At 45.3% G+C, this 19,907-nt stretch overlaps 1 protein-coding gene across 2 annotated transcripts in view; it reads right to left on the bottom strand.

Annotated features, from left to right (window-relative positions):
* The window catches only part of OSBPL10 (oxysterol binding protein like 10), a 553,744-nt gene that overhangs the window by 27,366 nt on the left and 506,471 nt on the right, over nt 1-19,907 (bottom strand). For both annotated transcript variants that reach the window (XM_069211998.1, XM_069211999.1), the window contains one exon: nt 1,644-1,830. In XM_069211998.1, coding sequence (XP_069068099.1) covers nt 1,644-1,830 — 187 coding nt within the window. The remainder of the gene's footprint in view (nt 1-1,643; nt 1,831-19,907) is intronic.

The following is a 19,907-nucleotide window of genomic DNA, read 5'->3' as shown; positions in this document are numbered from 1 at the left end:
TCTAGGTAAAATTTCCGTAGAATATTGTGCGTAATATGCCTTAACTGCATGATATGCAGCATCATTTGTCTCTTGTTGCAGCAAAATGTGCTTTTCCTTTCTGCATCATATGGCCATAATTTGCTTTCTATAGCGGGGATCTCCATTGTCAGTTGAGGAGGGCTGGATCCATTGAGTAAGGCGATTTCTTGAAGACTTCCTCATGGCCTCGCGCCTAGACGAGCGAGTTGTTTCCTTCCATTGAAACATGCGCCATTGAATGCCAGATATGAACTATCTAACAAAGTCACACACGGGGTAACTTCTGCCCAGCATCTCCTCACGGACGTCTGTAAATGTAGGAAGAGAGATAACCAAAGCTACTTTTCGCTTCTACAAGTTACAAGATGGAGTAGGAGAAGGTAGAGGCCTTATTCCGAAGAGTTACTCCAGCAAGAGTGGTGGGAAAAGGCAGCAGCCACACCACGCCCACTTCCTACTGGAAGGGGACATGGTGGGAAGTGGGAAAGAGGTTAAAGGGGTGACCTCTCACCTTTGCACCAGTATAAGAGAGGGGAGGGGCCCTTGCCTGCCCTCTGTTATTTACAGACTCTAATAACAGGTAAGAATAGTGTAGAAGCAACACCATACCAGCTATCCCTTGCAGCTTACCAAGGCAATTCTTAGAGGGGAGTGACCACATAATCCCTCTTTCCTTTCAGTCTACTGAGGCCAGTGTCAGACAAGAAAGTCCTGTGTACATTCGTTCCCCCACGCCGTGTTTCAAGGCACCAATCCCAGTGCACGTGCCACTTCATGGCCTTTTGGCTTGTCGCCACTAAGGCTTGAGCAAGAGCCACTCGACCACAGCTTCATGAGTGATAGGTTGCTTTCTAAGGCAAGTGTCAGATATGAGGGGTTGCTGTGTGACCTGCCCCCTTTGCAATATCCAAAGGAAAGTATTAGAGAAAACAGTCCACTGCATGACCTTTCTCCTCTGCAACCACCTAAGGTCAGAGGTGAGAGGTCATTGGGTGATCTGCCCCCTCTGCAACATCCATATGCAACTAGTAGAGAAAACAGGCCACTGCATGGCCTTTCTCCTCTGAATCCTTCTAAGGTCAGAGGTGAGAGGTCATTGGGTGATATACTCCCCTTTGCAACATTCAAAGGCAAGTGGCTAGGGAACACACATTGAACTTCACTCACAAATGTTTTTACACCCCTTGTGTCACTTAACTTCACAAAAATGGACTTTCAAACGTGCATTCTCACATGCTATTTCAGTTCAGATTCAATCATACATATCAAGTTGCTTGCAAGAGGATGCAGGGCAGAGGAGCCACAGCACGTGCACTGGTGCTGGGGATTAGTGATGTTGTGATGCAGTGATGCAGTGGAGCTGTGATGCATTGGTGTAGTGGAGCTGTGATGCAGTGGTGCTGTGGAGCAGTGATGCAGTGGTGTTGGGGAGCAGTGGTGCAGTGATGCGGTGGAGCAGTGGTAGCGTGATGCGGTGGTGCAGTGATGCGGTGGAGCAGTGGTAGCGTGATGCGGTGGGGCAGTGGTGCCGTGGTGCAGTGGAGCTGTGATGCACTGGTGCAGTGGGAGCAATGGTGCGGTGGGGGCAGTGGTGCTGTGGTGCAGTGGTGCAGTATCCGTACCTATGGATCTTCCCTCCGTAGAAAGGCTTGGTGTGGAAGGTCACAGCGGCCGAGTAGCCGCTCTTGGCACAGACGATGTTGACTTTGCCTCCAAGTTCGACCCAAGGAATGGTGAGGATGGAGCGTGCGTACGCACTAGGCAGCGTGAAGACGTAATCCTCCCCGTGCTCCATTAACTTCAGAACACCTGCAGGAAAGGAAAGGGGGAGTGAGCGGGTGCTATAATTACACACACACCTGCCGGTGATGGACAACTAGCTTCTACCACGAAGCGTGGTGAGGTCAGGCATGCGCATCCCACTGGGCCTTGGCTGATGACAAAACCGGCCTTGTGTAATTACATCTACAAAGCCATTAGCATGATGTCCCCAGAGAACACTCTAAAAGTAGGTTTAATCTTAGTTACTACCTTTCAAATTATACAATTACCTTTAGCTAAGCAAACAGAATAAAAAACACAGAATTAACCTGCCTGTTTTTGTATTCAGTCATCATCAAAAATGCTTTATTTCAGGTAAAAATCTTAAAAGCTATACAACATTTTAAACATCCGATGGTATACAATTTCATGTTTATGGTATTATCTAGATACGTCATAACACAAAGGGGTGGACCAAGGAAAAAAGGAACTTAAGAAGTTTGCAACAAAAACACAGTCCAGTGACAAAAACTTTAGCATTGGTCTCCTATGTCTACCCTAAATGCTTGAAAAAGGTCAGGTAGCGTATACCACCCTCCTGCCCTGTCATATGTTTGTTCTAACCAATCAGGGTTGAATATGTCAGGCTTTAAAAGCCACATATGAACATAAAATAGGAATGCATTTGCAACATAGAATAATATAGTCAGAACAAAAATCAATACAAAATACAATGGGTAAAAAACATCAATTAATTGACCTCAACATGTGTTAAGAATATTAAGCCTTTGCCTTTTCCTTTCTGAATAGCCACACTGTTTACAAGAATCTGCTCATGCCAAAGACTATAAGGGGCCAAGAAGTCTAAAGGAAGTCTAAGCGCTGGTTGGAAAGTGAGGAATCCCCAGTTAGGGCAGAGTGGTCTAATCCATTGATGTCTAGGTTTGGCATAAATTGCACAAAAACACAAGTCATGTTGGATGCTTTCTACTGCGCACTTGGTGCACAGATCATATAAGACCCCATTAACAGAGCCCTGTTTCCACTCAACAGTATGCTCACTGGTTTTAAATCCTCCAAATTGCCGCCTCATAAACAAAGACCTAGCCGAAGTCTACATATTCCTCTTACATGGGGAAGGACTTTTGAAGAATGAAACTTTTGCAAACTTGCCCAAGGAAGTGCATCTATGTGGGATTAGTTGGACATACTCCCAGAATGCGTCTGTAACAGCCCCTTTTAAACTGTGAGTAATTGTGCGGGAGTCGTTCCACAGTTCGTCTAATCCCAGGATCCGGGACCAGTGATGAAGATGTTGAAACCAGGAAAGACGTGTGGCACCAGCAAGAGACAGTAACTCCCTTAAGGTGTCCCTGTAAAAATACAGTTCCTCAGAGGCCCATGATCCTATTCAGAATAAAAGAGTCCAGTGAGCAACACAAACCCCAATAATTTTTAAGGTGAATGTTCTGAAATAAGGGAATTATTGGGGTTCTCTGGGAGAGATTACTTAGTGATCTTATAAAAATATTTTCTTGTAGTGTAAGATTTGGAGTATACCCTCCACATTTCCACCTCATTGAGAACTGCTGTTTGGCCTTTGGCCTTACATAGCTTGACAGCTGCTGAAATAGCCTTATTTTCCCACCCCACAGAACTCTCAGGAGTTAGTAAGTTCGCCACGACACCCGATTATTGGCAGCCCTAGCTGAGCAGACCCTCTCTTTACATGGATACCCTGGACCCTTGACCCACTCTGGCAACTACTGAAGTAGGGCGAAGTTCACAAGCATCACACTTCATGCTGTTAGCAAAGTTTTCAGAGTTTTCTAGTTTTGCCTCCAGAGTTTTTCCATGCTCATAACATTTTCAAAATAAATATGCCACTAAAATTGTTTTTGCACATTTGTGTCTCCTGCAAACATAGTCCTAATAGAAGGTTTTTCCTGCTGTTTGCTTTCTTATAACTTAATAAGCTTGGGTTTGTGGACATTACCCCATTTGAGAAAAAGAATCTTTGATAGACGTACAGTTTTTTTGCATATTGGCATACCTCTGCTCAGTGTTGTTTTCTAAAAGGGTTTATTCTTTAGTAGTTTTTAACAGAGCTGCCTTTGGAACAACATAAACATGCCAAATTTGAAACGGTCCCAAGACCCTTGCATCTTCTATCATTAGGATATTATAAATATAAATTATGTACCGACTGCAACATTAGGTCTCAGTCCCTTGACAATTCTGAAGAAAATAAGCTCAGTCACTACAAATCACTTCTATAGCACATACAATGGATCTCTTGAGATCTCCAGGTCACAAGATTGAACCCCGGCAGGTCGAACTCAGCTTTTGATCCTTCTGAGGCTGATAGATTGAGTAGTATAAGGAAATCCATATGTTGTACATCTTTCCTCTGAATTTTAAGTTTGTGTAACCAGCTTAGCTGCTATTTGGGGTCTTTGAAGTGACGAATTGTTAAAATAAAAACTCCCTACTGTGTGTGCCCTTCCCTAAAACATCGAACCATTTTTTACACTTAAATTTTATGTTGACTTTTTCCAAAGCCAGGTACAGTGAGTACAAGAAATATGAGATACTAAAGGTCACATTCCACACGTGTCTGAAGTGAAGATCTGCATCACTCACATGTGACTTGACCTTAAAGGCTCCCATACAGCTCTCCAGACTAGGCCTAGCGGTTAATAGTAAAAACTGAAGCATTGTTTACACACAAAATGCTAGATTTAACACAACATAGTTCAGCTTCAGCTGTCCCTTGTAAACGTTAGGCCCAGCCTCATGGTGCTTACATTTGAAGTGTCAGCAGGGCAGTGCTGGAAAGTAGGGGGGACTGCATTGGTTCCAGCAGCTACTTCTGGGTTGGATGTGGGATCTGACCGACCCAGGGAAACATGCTAAATGTGTCCTGGTGTCCTTTTCCAACACCGGGACATAATTCAGAAGTGCCTGCACATTGTCTGCGTTTCGTTCGGAGCAGCAGGCTGCAGAGGGCTTTCTTATTTGTACTTCCAGCCGGGCCCAAAACAAGGGCCTGATTTAAAGGACCATTAGCCCTTCTTTTCTTCAAATATCACCCTGGACAGGTACTTTTAAGAGCTTATTGCCTAGATGCAAATGCTATGAAAGGAAAGAAAGGCATATAACTTATATCTTCAGAAGTACTTTAGGGAAACTATGACTAGGAGGCAGGTTTTTGAGTTTGTTCAGCCCACCTTTGTAAGAGATGTGCATGCACTGTAAAAATGAAAGATGTGTGTATGACTAATTATACAAATGATTTAAATGTCATCTATTTTTTTTTCTTTCTTTTACAGCACTACTCATCCCAGTGTAGGGTGTCAGGGTGCTTTACATCACAAAGAGGCACAATAAATCATACAAATGTGTAAATCAATGAACAGGAATTATTACATGAGACAACGAGGGGTATAAGGTGTAGGAATCACATATGGTCTTGTTAAGACAGAATGGTCAGGAGAAACACTAACATTATGAACACAGCGGTAAACACCACCGTGTTCATGCTGGCGGTCTTTCCATAAACGGCCAGCCCCCTGAGACCCCACCAGCCGCATAAAGAACATTCTGCTGGGCCGGCGGGTGGAAACACTGTTTCCGCCCGCCGCCCAGCAGATTGCAGGGCCAGGACATTGCAAATGGCTCCACATGGAGCCGCCGTCAATGCCGCTGTGCGGTGGGTGCAGCAGCACCCGTCACACAGATCACTGCCCGTAAATCGGGCAGTGACCTGCGCGATGGGGCACTACATGGGGGCCCCTGCACTGCCCAGTGCATGGGCAGTGCAGGGGCCCCCGGGGGGCCCAGAGCACCCCTTCCGCCAGCATTTCCCTGGTGGGGAAACCTGCCAGGGAAAGGCTGGGGAAAACAGGGAACATTATTCAGAGGGCAGCGCTGCTTGCTGCGCTGCCCTGTCAGATAATGTAATCCGCCATCGTCGGGCTGCCTGTCGGCGGTAGCCTGGCGGTGGCGGAGGGCAGCCTCAGGCAGCCCACCCTGTGTTAATAATATGGCAGTCTTTTCCGCCGCTGCCGGCATGGCGGTCTGAACTGCCAAGTTCATAATGAGGGCCTAAGTCAGGATATAAAACATAACACAGGGATTGTGGTTGTCTGTAAAAACAATATTGTATTACTTCCCAAAGGAACCCTTCTTTGCAATCTTAGAATACCAACAGATTGAGAGAAAAAACAAAAAGGATCTAAACCCATGCCTTACAGTTAGCTTGCCACTCTTTGATGCAGGTAAATAGATCACTGTGTTTTATTAGAAGGATTGCAACTTATGAACTGGAAGTAACAAAATGATCTCAGTGTCAAAAGCAGTGACCCACTTACTTATCTACATAAAATACTAATTGGTGCTATGTATGTTACACCATGCTTTGCACCAGGCACATCAGCCATCTATCCTACTTTGGGAGTCAAAACTGTAACTGGACAAACCACAGACCTTGTTCAGTCCTCATGTCCCGTATGGCGGTTGCATTATTTCTTTTCACGTTGAGGCCAGCAATCAGAGTGTGTGCTCCCGCTGGAGTACGTGGGAGTTTTTCAATCCCACAGGTGGGAGGTGGCCAACGGGAAAAAAGCCCCCTCTGGAAATTGGATCACTCTATTATTTGAAGTTGCAGGACTCTCTAGTCAGCATCCCAAAAACCAAACCATTCAGATACAAAAGGTTTTGGACCTTAATTTCTCAAAAACTACTCAACAGATTTATGTCAAATCGCAAAAAGCATCCTTTCTGAACCAAGATCTAGCTTTCTGCCAGCTTTGGTATAATTCAATTCATCACTTTTTACTGTATCACTGTTAAATTTTCCTATAAAAAACTGCATGGGGAAATTGCATTTTGGGACCGCCTTTTTTTCTCTGCTGCCAGTTGACGAATTACCCCAAAACTTTACAGGAAGGAGCTGCAGTGAATTAACTTTTTCCGAACGTTTTGTGAAGATTTGTCAAATAGCCCCAAAGTTATTAGCAAACAAAAAAAACACTTTTCCAGTAGTAACTAGGTCCTTACTATAACTACACAGTGGCGACTACATCATATGCAAAACAGAGGTGGCAATAGTTATGTTTATGTCAGAGTTTCTCCATTTAAAAGAGATTTTTTTGTTTCCTGATAACTTTGGTGCCATTTAACAACTCTGGAGGAATCTTTCCATAAAAGGTAAACCCATTTGGGTTCTTCTTGGCAAGTTTCATGGCAAAAGTGACAATTTTCATTTTAATTGCCTTCGGATTACTTTCTCGTTGTAACAGAAAAAACAGCTGAACAGGTTTATAACAATCTTGGCTTACAACTCAAACGTTACTCAATGAAGTGCCTTGACTTTATTTTGTGTAAATCCTTGCACTAGTTTTGGAGAAATTAACATTTAAGTATTGTTCTGCACCGGGAATAAAGAGGTTAATTTTTATAACTATTTCAACCATTAATCCAATTTAAAAACGTAAAGGCACCTCATTGGACGAGAGAGCTTTTCTTACTGTTTCCCATTGTGAATCCAACTGTGGATTTATGAATCCCCATATCTCTGCCTGTCTGCTGTCACAGATATGTTCCTGTTGCAAACACCATTCCACAGCATGGTGCACTGAGCACCTTGTTGGGAAAATAAATTGAAAAATTGCATGGGGGGGTTAAACTACCATGGCTGAGGCCCATGTAGGGAGCTCCAAAGAGCTCCGTCTTGCATTACATAAATATAAAAAAGAAAGATTTTAATCACAGGATTTGTGAATCCTATGCCAGATTCCTGAATCCTGGAAAAAAACCTGAAAAAATGTGTTTAGAGCACTACAGATGCACTTGGCTAACAGCCTCTAAATGGGAGTTAGCTGTGCACAGCCGGTTGGGGGCAGGGCTGGGCTACATTTCCTGCTGCCAACCCCTGATGTCTATGACCAAAAGTCATGCACAGAAGAGGTTGGCAGAATGGGCCATGCACGCCAAACTCTGCTGTGCACAGCCAAATGGCCTATTCCAGTAGGGTTGGCCACACACTGCAGATGGGTGCTGGGCCTGACCACATGGAGTCAAACACCTATGTGCATGAACAAAGTTCTGATGCAAAGGAGCTTGACCTCCACAGAGGGTTTTGTGCTAAATCTAACCAAAGGCCAAGCGTTGCAGCCCCACCCCACTGTGGAGCTGGACCAGACACTTAGGGTTCAGTGCAGTGCCTGACTTCAGGCAGTCCCTGTGACCAACTCCAAACGTGCACAGCCAAAGGTCATGGGCAGTGGGGTCTAGCTGGCCATGGTTGATTGGGTGCATGGAACTGTTGCATGTGGGATATGAAAAAAGACAAAGAAATCCTGAAAAAACAACGGTTCAAGTGAAGTTAAGATTAGCTTTCATTATAACAAACACACAAAAGGTGATGGGAGGAATGCTTGCAAATAATCTAACCACTGACAATCACAGACCCAGTCATATGCAAATCTGCTTTGGTTCTGTTTCAATAGGAACAATTCAGCCCAAACTGCTGACAGATTCTCTATGAACCGGAACACAAGCTTGGTTTAAGCCTACATGGGCTTCGTCAGTCTGGTGCAGCTTGGCTTCAGAGGCACAGTGAGTACAGGACTCACGTCTGGGTATCCCCTTAGCCTGTTAGGGTGATACATCACACACACAAAAAGTAATAGGAGTAATGCTTTCAAATAGTCTCACCACTGACAATCACTTGGGCACCTCAGATTAGACCCAGCCATATGCAAATCAGCCTTAGTCCTGTTCCAATAGGAACAGTCAAGAATGAAGTGCAAGGCCATGTCCTCACTAAACAAGAACACAAGCATCCCAAGACCACTATTGGCCTATTTGGGCCTCTTCAGTCAGATGCACCTTGGGTCCAGTTGAACCGTGAGCAAGGGACCACGTCTGGGCATAGTCATGGCCTACTAAGGAATTACATCACATCCGAAATAAGCCAATCAATCTCTGAAGGTGCACAAATAGGACATTATGAGAATTGATTTTTGCCAAAGGGAGGAAGTGAAATCAGCATCTTATTGGCCACGTATATATTCTTAGATTTTAGTCTCAGGAAAGTCTGCTTCAGACAAAGGCAGAGGGCCTGATTTAGAGCTCGGCCGATGGGGTTACTCCCTCACAAACGTAACGGATATCCTGCGTGCGTATTACCATTCCATTATATCTAATGGAAACTGGAATACGGAGAACGGAATCTCCATCACGTTTGTGACGGAGTGACTTGTCCACCAACCTCTAAATCAGGCCCAGAGTTGGTGATAGAGAGATTTTCTAAAGGTTTATCATTCCCATGTGAGATCAGAATGTTTGTGACAGATTACTAAAAGCTTCCTTAGTTGCCTTTAGACATCCTTTCCAATCTGGAGATGTCCGTGCCCAGAACAGCAGCGAGGCAGAAAGTAATATTTATTGTCTCTAATGTCTGTCTTATCCCCTTGTCTTGCATCTCAGGTTGTGTCTGGTCAGCAGTGGCTGCGGTGAGGGCGGAAGACTCCACCATCCCAGGTGGAGCCTAGGAACAAGGGTAGCACTGCTTTCCGCTTTCCGCATTTGTGCCAACCAGTCTGTATTTTTCTGAATTACTTTCATAATTATGTTCATATTGTATTATATTCATAATTCTGCTTATCATGTATTTCTCCTTTAACTTCAGACACAATAGAATATTTCCAAATTATCTGAATGGTCTCATGTGCTGTGGTCAAACAACCTTAACTAGCTCCAGAACTGCGCACACACAGAACTACCTCCATAACTGCGCACACACAGAACTGGTTACATAACTGCGCACACACAGAACTAGTTACATAACTGCGCACACACAGAACTATCTCCATAACTGCGCACACACAGAACTAGTTACATAACTGCGCACAGACAGAACTAGTTACATAACTGCGCACACACAGAACTAGCTCCATAACTGCGCACACACAGAACTAGTTACATAACTGCGCACACACAGAACTAGTTACATAGCTGCGCACACACAGAACTAGCTCAATAACTGCGCACACATAGAACTAGTTACATAGCTGCGCACAGACAGAACCAGTTACATAACTGCGCACACACAGAACTAGTTACATAACTGCGCACACACAGAACAAGCTCCATAACTGCGCACACACAGAACTAGTTACATAACTGCACATACACAGAACGACCTCCATAACTGCGCACATACAGAACGACCTCCATAACTGCGCACACACAGAACTACCTCCATAACTGCACACACACAGAAGCGGCTCCATAACTGCGCACACACAGAACTAGTTACATAACTGCACATACACAGAACGACCTCCATAACTGCGCACACACAGAACTAGTTACATAACTGCGCACAGACAGAACTACCTCCATAACTGCGCACGCACATAACTAGTTACATAAATGCGCACACATAGAAGCGGCTCCATAACTGGGCACACACAGAACTAGTTACATAACTGCACATACAGAACGACCTCCATAACTGCGCACATACAGAACGACCTCCATAACTGCGCACACACAGAAGCGGCTCCATAACTGCGCACACACAGAACTAGTTACATAACTGCACAGAACGACCTCCATAACTGCGCACATACAGAACGACCTCCATAACTGCGCACACACAGAAGCGGCTCCATAACTGCGCACAAACAGATTTACCTTCATAACTGCGCACACACAGAACTAGTTACATAACTGCGCACACACAGAACTACCTCCATAACTGCGCACACACAGAACTGGCTACATAACTGCGCACAAACAGCTTTACCTTCATAACTGCGCACACACAGAACAAGCTCCATAACTGCGCACACGCAGAACTAGTTACATAACTGCGCACACACAGAACTAGTTACATAACTGTGCACACATAGAACTAGTTACACAACTGCGCACACACAGAACTAGTTACACAACTGCGCACACACAGAACTACCTCCATAACTGCACAGAACTAGTTACATAACTGGGCACACACAGAACTACCTCCATAACTGCACATACACAGAACAACCTCCATAACTGCGCACACACAGAACTACCTCCATAACTGCGCACACACAGAACTACCTCCATAACTGCGCAGAACTAGTTACATAACTGGGCACACACAGAACTACCTCCATAACTGCACATACACAGAACAACCTCCATAACTGCGCACACACAGAACTACCTCCATAACTGCGCACACGCAGAACTAGTTACACAACTGGGCACACACAGAACTAGTTACACAACTGGGCACACACAGAACTAGTTACACAACTGCGCACACACAGAACTACCTCCATAACTGCGCACACACAGAACTAGTTACACAACTGCGCACACACAGAACTACCTCCATAACTGCGCACACACAGAACTAGTTACACAACTGCGCACACACAGAACTAGCTCCATAACTGTGCACACACAGATTTACCTGCATAACTGCGCACACACAGAACTGGCTCCATAACTGTGCACACACAGAATTCCCTTCAAAACTACGCACACACAGAACTAGTTACATAACTGCGCACACACAGAACGACCTCCATAACTGCGCACATACAGAACGACCTCCATAACTGCGCACACACAGATTTACCTCCATAACTGCGCACACACAGAACCAGCTCCATAACTGCGCACACACAGAACTAGCTCAATAACTGCGCACAAACACAACTAGCTCCATAACTGCGCACAGAGAACTACCCCCATAACTGTGCACACACAGTACAAGCTCCATAACTGCGCACACACAGAACTACCTCCATAACTGCACACACAGAGAACTGGCTCCATAAATGCACACACACAGAACTACCTCCATAACAGCGCACACACAGAACTAGTTACATAACTGCACACACACAGAACTAGTTACATAACTGCACATACACAGAACTAGTTACATAACTGGGCACACACAGAACTAGCTACATAACTGCGCACACACAGAACTATCTACATAACTGCGCACGCACAGAACTAACTCTGTAACTGGGCACACACCGAACTAGCCCCGTAACTGCGCCCACACAGAACTACCTTCAGAACTGGGCACACACAGAACTAGCTACATAACTGTGCATACACAGAACTAGCTCCGTAACTGCGCCCACAAAAAACTATCTCCGTAACTGTGCACACACAGAACTAGCTCAATAACTGCGCACACTCAGAACAAGCTCCATAACTGCACACATACAGAACTAGCTCAATAACTGTGAACATACACAACTAGATCCACAAATGCGCACACACAGAACTACCTCAATAAATGCGCACACACAGAACTAGCTCCATAACTGCACACACACTGAACTAGTTCCATAACTGCGCACACACAGAACTGGCTACACAACTGTGCACACACAGAAGCACCTCCATAACTGCACACACAGAACTAGTTACATAACTGCGCGCACACAGAACTAGTTACATAACTGCGCGCACACAGAACTACCTTCATAACTGGGCACACACAGAACTACCTTCATAACTGGGCACACACAGAACTACCTCCATAACTTTGCACACACAGAAGTAACCCCACAACCATGCATACACAGAACCACCTTCACACCTATGCACACACAGAACTAGCTCCATAACTGTGCACACACAAAACTAGCTCCATAACTGTGCACACACAGAGCTAGCTCAATAACTGTGCACAAACAGAACTAGCTCCATAACTAAGCACACGCAGAACCAGCTCCATAACTGCGCACACACGGAACCAGCTCCATAACTGTGCACACACAGAACCAGCTCCATAACTGTGCACACACAAAACTAGCTCCATAACTGTGCACACACAGAGCTAGCTCCATAACTGTGCACACACAGAGCTAGCTCCATAACTGTGCACACACAGAGCTAGCTCCATAACTGTGCACACACAGAACCAGCTCAATAACTGCGCACACACCGAACTAGTTCCATAACTGTGTACACAAAGAACTAATCCTTAACTGCACACACACAGAACCACCTCCATAACTACGCACAGACAGAACCAGCTCCATAAGTGTGCACACACAGAACTGGCTCCATGATGTTATTCATCAACGTTTATCTCCAAAAATTTCCTCTGAATGAATTACCTTCATCATTCTGGCCATTATAAATTGCTTCCGTGATGATTTATCTTCATGATACTGCTATACCAAGCCCTCTTAATAATGCTGTCATACCCAGCCTCTTTCATAATGCTGCCATACCCAGCCCCTTTCATAATGCTGCCATATCCAGCCCCTTTCATAATGCTGCCATATCCAACCCCTTTCATAATGCTGCCACACCCACCCTCTTTCATAATGCTGCCATACCCAGCCCCTTTCATAATGCTGCCATATCCAGCCCCTTTCATAATGCTGCCATATCCAGCCCCTTTCATAATGCTGCCATATCCAACCCCTTTCATAATGCTGCCATACCCATCCCCTTTCATAATGCTGCCATATCCAACCCCTTTCATTATGCTGCTATACCCAGCCCCTTTCATAATGCTGCCATATCCAGCCCCTTTCATAATGCTGTCATACCCAGCCCCTTTCATAATGCTGTCATACCCAGCCCCTCTGATAATGCTGCCATATGCAGCCCCTTTCATAATTCTGCCATATCCAACCCCTTTCATAATGCTGCCATAGCTGCTGTATCCAGCCCCTTTCATAATGCTGTCATATCCAACCCCTTTCATAATGCTGCCATATCCAACCCCTTTCATAATGCTGCCATACCCAACCCCTTTCATAATGCTACCATATCCAGCCCTCTTCATAATGCTGCCATACCCAGTCCCTTTCATATTGCTGCCATATCCAACCCCTTTCATAATGCTGCCATACCCAGCCCCTTTCATAATGCTGCCATATCCAACCCCTTTCATTATGCTGCCATACCCAGCCCCTTTCATAATGCTGCCATATCCAGCACCTTTCATAATGCTGTCATACGCAGCCCCTTTCATAATGCTGCCATACCAAGTTCCTCTCATAATGCTGCCATATCCAGCCCCCTTCATAATGCTGCCACATCCAGCCCCTTTCATAATGCTGCCATACCCAGCCCCTCTCATAATGCTGCCATACCCAGCCCCCCTCATAATGCTGCCATATCCAGCCCCTTTCATAATGCTGCCATGCCAAGCCCCTTTCATAATGCTGCCATACCCAGCCCCTTTCATAATGCTGCCATACCCAGCCCCCCTCATAATGCTGCCATACCCAGCCCCCCTCATAATGCTGCCATATCCAGCCCCTTTCATAATGCTTCCATTGCAAGCCCCCTTCATAATGCTGCCTTACCCAGCCCTTTTCATAATGCTGCCATACCCAGCACTGAAAGACAATATTCATTGCAGAAGGTGGGCTCTTTAAATATGCCTAAGTTAACAAGAAGGACTAAGGATAACGAAGTTTACTGGTAAGTAACCGGGCACTACACCCTCACGCACAAAAGGGTTCAGAAAAAGAGAGAAATCACTAACATTGGGATATTTATCAAAGCAGCAGGCGCGTGCACAACACAACCTCAATGCTCGTGCACGATTATTTAATTTATGATCATTTGTTTATGAAATCTGCTCCAGCTGGCAGCATTCCGGCTGGCTGAAAATGTACTTTTACTGAACCAAAATAAAATAAATCCCAGGTCACACACGCATCATCCAGTCTTGCGTGATTTTGTGATTTTTTTTCTCAAAAAGAGATCACATGTACATCAGTTACAGGCAGCCTGGGGTAGCAGCCGACATGTAATCTCAAGGGTCATGAAGTCAGGAACATTAAGCGAGCAGGACACTGAGGCCCATATTTAAGAAAAAGGGGCCATTATATGTGATGCACCACTTTCCTTGCGCCCTTCCCCACCGGCACCTACAATACCATGGTTGTGCCGTATTTATAATATGGCGCACCATGGCGGTCGTCAGCACAATAGGGTAAAAAATGTTGTCACAATTGTAGCGCTTTGCTACACTACCGTCCACATTTTGACACTAGTGTAGAAAAGTGCAAAGAGGCCCTTAGGTTACTATGGGATCGTCATTTTAACACCTGCTCTGAGCAGGCGTTAAAAGTGACGCCAAAAATAGCGCAGTGAAATCTATTACATTTCAACTAGGCCATTTTTTTAGGCCTCCTAGCACCGGAACGCCCCCCTTGCATACATTGTGCCTGGCGCAGGCATAATGTAGCGCAAGGGGTTACAAAGTGGAGCAATGGACGCATTGTGCCACTTTGTAAATATGGCATGGCAGGAAAGCCACTTTAGCCCGCCTTAGCGTCAAAAACATGACACTAAGGCGGCACACAGGTGGCGCTAGGGGCTCTTAAGTATGCCCCTGAGTTTCTATTCCTTGTCCTTCCCAGATCCCTCAGTAACAAATGTTGATGAACAAGGGTGGTACAAGGGTTGCCACACCTCTAGTGCCCTAAGGTCTGAAGGTGTATAAAACATCTGTTGCCCATGGTATTTTGGTAAATCGAAGAGCCTACATTTACAAAAATCTCTGTACAAAATGCCAGCCGCGTGTCTCAATGAGTTAAATGTTTGCTGCTGACACATGTGATGTATCCTGGCAAGGCTGACTCAGCCCTGGGTGCTTCTGCAGTAGCTGAACTGAGTACCACTGAATAGGGCAATTGTAACCCCTCTTGTTTACAACACTTAGAAACAGCACAAGTGCTATACAAAAAGAGCGATACAAAAACAAATGTTACTCATAAAAATAGTCTTTTCAATTGCTTGAAAGTCTTTTCACATAAAAAAATTGTTACCAATTCATCCCCTTAAACAACTTTGTGGAGCTTTTCGGTTACAAAGTTGTGGTTATAAATTATGTGGGGAACTACGATCGGTTAAACATGAGTTTAAGTAGATGCGAATTAAAACATTTCAGAAAGTGCTTAATGCTGGTGGTCATTGGGCGGTACCGAAAATTTGTAAAGCGTTCCTAATTTTAGGAGCCAAAAGATCTAAAGTACTCTGAGATAAAGCACTTTGCCTAGGATCGCACAACTTAATCAAGCATGCGAGCTAAGATTACAATTGATGTATTCTGAGCACAAAATCAGCGGTATATCCACTGGAGGACATATCTTCTTTTTGATAGAGTGCATGTAAAGTTCTTGAAAAGATCAAGCTCTTTACAGAAAAATGGATAAACTATTTTGTCAAACCTACAGGCAAACACAGCTGTGAGCTAAAGCTTGTGTTTTTTATAGACTAGTAGTGAGGCCTTGAGGACACAGCAACAAGAAAGATTAAATATTGGTCCATCAATGCCACCAAATGTATTGTTTTGTAACATTTAAATACTGCTGAATACCCCCACATGGGGCGCTGAAGCGCTTTTCTGCATGGGTAGCATGCTATACCATGTAGGGTATTGTGAGTGGAAGGGTGTTGCCTTTGGTTTGACCCTACGTGGGAAGATATTTCATGTCATGCATGATGACTACCGAGGTGCTGTTATGTTATCATGTTATGTGAAGCAACTCCTAGCAATGTGATGGATGAAGAAGCGTGAGAGATATTTCTTCAGGGGCGGCTCCTTCGCAATGGCGAAGGAGCATCGCCCCCCTGGCTAAGCCAGCAGATGAAAGATAAAACGATATTTTATTATCGTTTTATCTTTCACCTGTTGGCTCAGCCAGAAGCATGTCCAGGGAGGGGCGGGCTGGGCCATAGGACTGGGGAGAGGGGAGGCGGGGGAGGAGAGAGTGCACCTAAGTGGGCATGTGTGTTTGGCCGGCCGTCTCAGGCCAGTCAAACACACATGCGCACTTAGGTTTCTCACACAGCTGGGCTGGAGATGTTGCCTGGATCAATAGCAGGTTTACCAGTGTCAGTGGCCTGTATCCCTGAAAAATTATGTTGATACCAGTAACCAGTTTAGTTGACTATGATTGCCGCAAATCTCAAGGGGGGGGTGGGAGGGAGGTGGGACAGGGGGGCTGGGGATTAAAAATTTACTTTTTGCTGATGCTGCCATCTCCTGCTGCGTTGCTCCTCTTCCCTCGATGTGGTGTCCCAGCATTCACTGGGACACCAGCACTTGCTCCCCAGCAATCCTGGTGCTGCTTTCATGCTAAAGCTAGCATGAAAGCAGTGCCAGGATTGGTTTGAGCCGCTCGGACTGCCCCCAAGACACAGCCCTGGAGTCTGTGCAATTTCTCCCCCCTTTAGTGAAGTAAAAGACAAGTCAGTTGTCACGTCCTCCCTATATGTGGTCTAGATTCTTAATGTACATGAATCAACATTGTGGTCTATTAAATCAAACACACAAGATGTTTTTGTGCAGCACACTTCTGAACTCACATCTCTCAAGATGCTCTCATATGCAATGAAATGGCATGGTGAAGTACAATATTTGCGCAGGGTGACACAATTTGGTTAAGCAAGGAAACCTGAACTGATCCCAGGTTTTCTGGTTTCACATTGTGCTTTTCAGGCACTAAATCAGTATCTCTTTCTCTCTCATTTATTTGCATCAAAGGTTAATGATTGGGTTTAATTCTTGTGGCATGAGGTTACATTGTGGGTGGCAGCAGAAAACACTTGAAGATTCTGCAGAGAACAGGAGACGTGCGCCCCTCAGGGCCTGTGAGCTCCCGGCTCAGTGAGCACAGACGGAGAGCTGGAGGAATCCATTCCTGCACTCAGGGCTGCGGCTGAAGAGCTGAACTCTCCTGTCTCGACGCCTAAAGGGCCCAAGAGGACCTCAACCTAGCGAGAGCCAGGCATCTGGCTCGAGCCTTTGGCGCCCAGTCTATATGTAAGTTTCAGTCACCACAGCTTATTTGATTATATCAGGCATAAACCGCAGAGGTATCGGGTGAAGCACTTGCCAACTGGCCAAGGGTTTGCACAGATGTGGGTCCCTCACTCAATGGCAATGGAACGAAGCTGCACCCGAATGATGAGCCCCAAGCAGGGCGAAATCAGGCTTGGGCTGCTTGTGTTCTGATTCAGAAAGGACCTGGGCTGTCTGTCTGTCCTGGCTCAACTGTTCCTATTGGAGCAGGGCAAAGACTGATCTGCATATGACTGGGTCTAATCTAAGGTGGCATGTTGAGCAAAAGACAATGGGTTGCAATGCTACTCCAAGTGATCTGCAGTGGTTAGGCTGATTGGGAGTATCCCTTTCATCATCTTTTTCTGGTGTTTGATATAACACCCTAAGTGACCAAGGGTATGGCCAGATGTGGGTCATTCGCTCACTGTGCCATTGGAATGAAGCTGCTCCCAAATGAAGAGCTCCAGCTGGGGTGAAACTGGTATTGTTTTGCTTCTTTTTCAGTTCAGGGAGGACCTGGCCTGGAAGTTCTGCGTGGACTGTTTCTAGTGGAGCATGGTCAAGACTGATCTGCACATATCCAACTCTAATCTGAGATGGCCTGGTGGGCAAAAGAACAATGGATTGGAATGCTACCCTAGCGATCAGTAGTGGTTAGACTTTTTGCAAGAATTCCTTCAATCGCCTTTTGAGTGTTTAACTTTAACATATGCACAATAATTTGGTGCATGCCATTTGAGCTATGATAGATAAGGCATTAGAGAGACGTGGCAAAATGCAAGAGATAACTTTTTTTAATACACTGATATTATTTTTTTTCACAACTTCACTGATTAATAAGAAAGATCACATGTATTCATGCTTTAAATTGTGGCATGTTCGTGGTAGTGAATGATTGGCACCAAATAACGAGGGAGAACCACCTGTGGTCAAACCCTTCCACCAACGCCTCAGCAGCAAACAGGAGGCTCAACAGGGGCTCAGAGCAGGCCAAGAAGTCACCACTTTGTGATGTCAGTGAGGGTCATGGCTTCATGATGTCACTTCCACTACCCCTGTCTGCAATGGCACTCTTTCGGTAGTCTGTCGGTGTCCCAGTGCATGTGATGCGGGGCTGAAAAGAGCCAGGGCAGGATTTCTGTTTGTCTTTTATACACTAATGGCGCCGAGACAGGAGAGTCCAGCTCTTCAGCCGCAGCCCTGAGCGCAGTAATGGATTCCTCCAGCTCTCCCCCCTGTGTTCACCGAGCCGGGAGCTCACAGGCCCTGAGGGGCACACGTCGCCTGCTCTCTGTGGTGAGTGAGGCAGTCGGAAAAAGTCCCTCGGGCACGTGTGACCCACGTTTCGCGCGCTCACGCCGATCAATGAAAGCTGCTCAGGGGAGCGGTAGACTGGAGTTTTGTTTTCTGTCACCAATGAATGAGGTGTTATTCGACTCAACACCATTTCCGTCACGTACTGCTAAGTAAAATACACAAACACAAGCTGCCTGTGGAGAACTTTGCTGAAAGAGAGGGAAGGAATCAAATCAGCTTCAATGGCACCCAATGGCGTCGGCTTTCTGTAATCCTCGACCACAGCTAGCTCCAGCGCCATTTTAAGGATTTTGTGGGCCCTGGGCAAGACATAGCTTAGGGCCCCCATACACAACAAATGTAACTTTTTTACCCACTCCCTGCTAAGTGAAGTCTCATGAGGCCACACAATGCTAATTATGTATTAAACTTTAACAGGGCGACATAAAAACAGTTTAAATGTATCTTGCCTGGGACCCCAAAAATCCTTAAGATGACACACGGTATAGAGACAGCGTCAATGGCAGGAGTAAGCAGAGAGGGACAGCTGTTTAAATAGAGAAGTGGACTAGACTTTCACGTGGTCACCAGACCTTGGCACAAGGTGGTTAATTTAGCGCCGTTTTTTGCAGCATGTGCATGACTCTTTATGTTGCCATAGATTGTTGGCTATGCAATGAAGATGATGCAGGGGAACAGTAACATAGCATTTACTGTGACCATTTTGATTTGTCTTTTTCTTCTCCTTCCATCTTTTTTTTGCAGGTTGGACATTAATATATGTCATCATTTTATGAGACTACAGGTATCGCCTTTAGGGAAATACCTTGACTACCCCAGAATTTTTAGGTGTTGTGGACACTCATATATATATATATATATACATACATATTTATATATATATGCTTGGTCCTAAAGTAGTGCTAGGGATCCTTTCCTTTTGGCCAATAGGCACGAAACATGTCCACCTAACACT

This window comes from Pleurodeles waltl, chromosome 10 (genome assembly GCF_031143425.1).
Source record: "Pleurodeles waltl isolate 20211129_DDA chromosome 10, aPleWal1.hap1.20221129, whole genome shotgun sequence".
Lineage (NCBI taxonomy): Eukaryota > Metazoa > Chordata > Amphibia > Caudata > Salamandridae > Pleurodeles > Pleurodeles waltl.
This window is presented reverse-complemented; position numbering and strand designations above follow the sequence as displayed.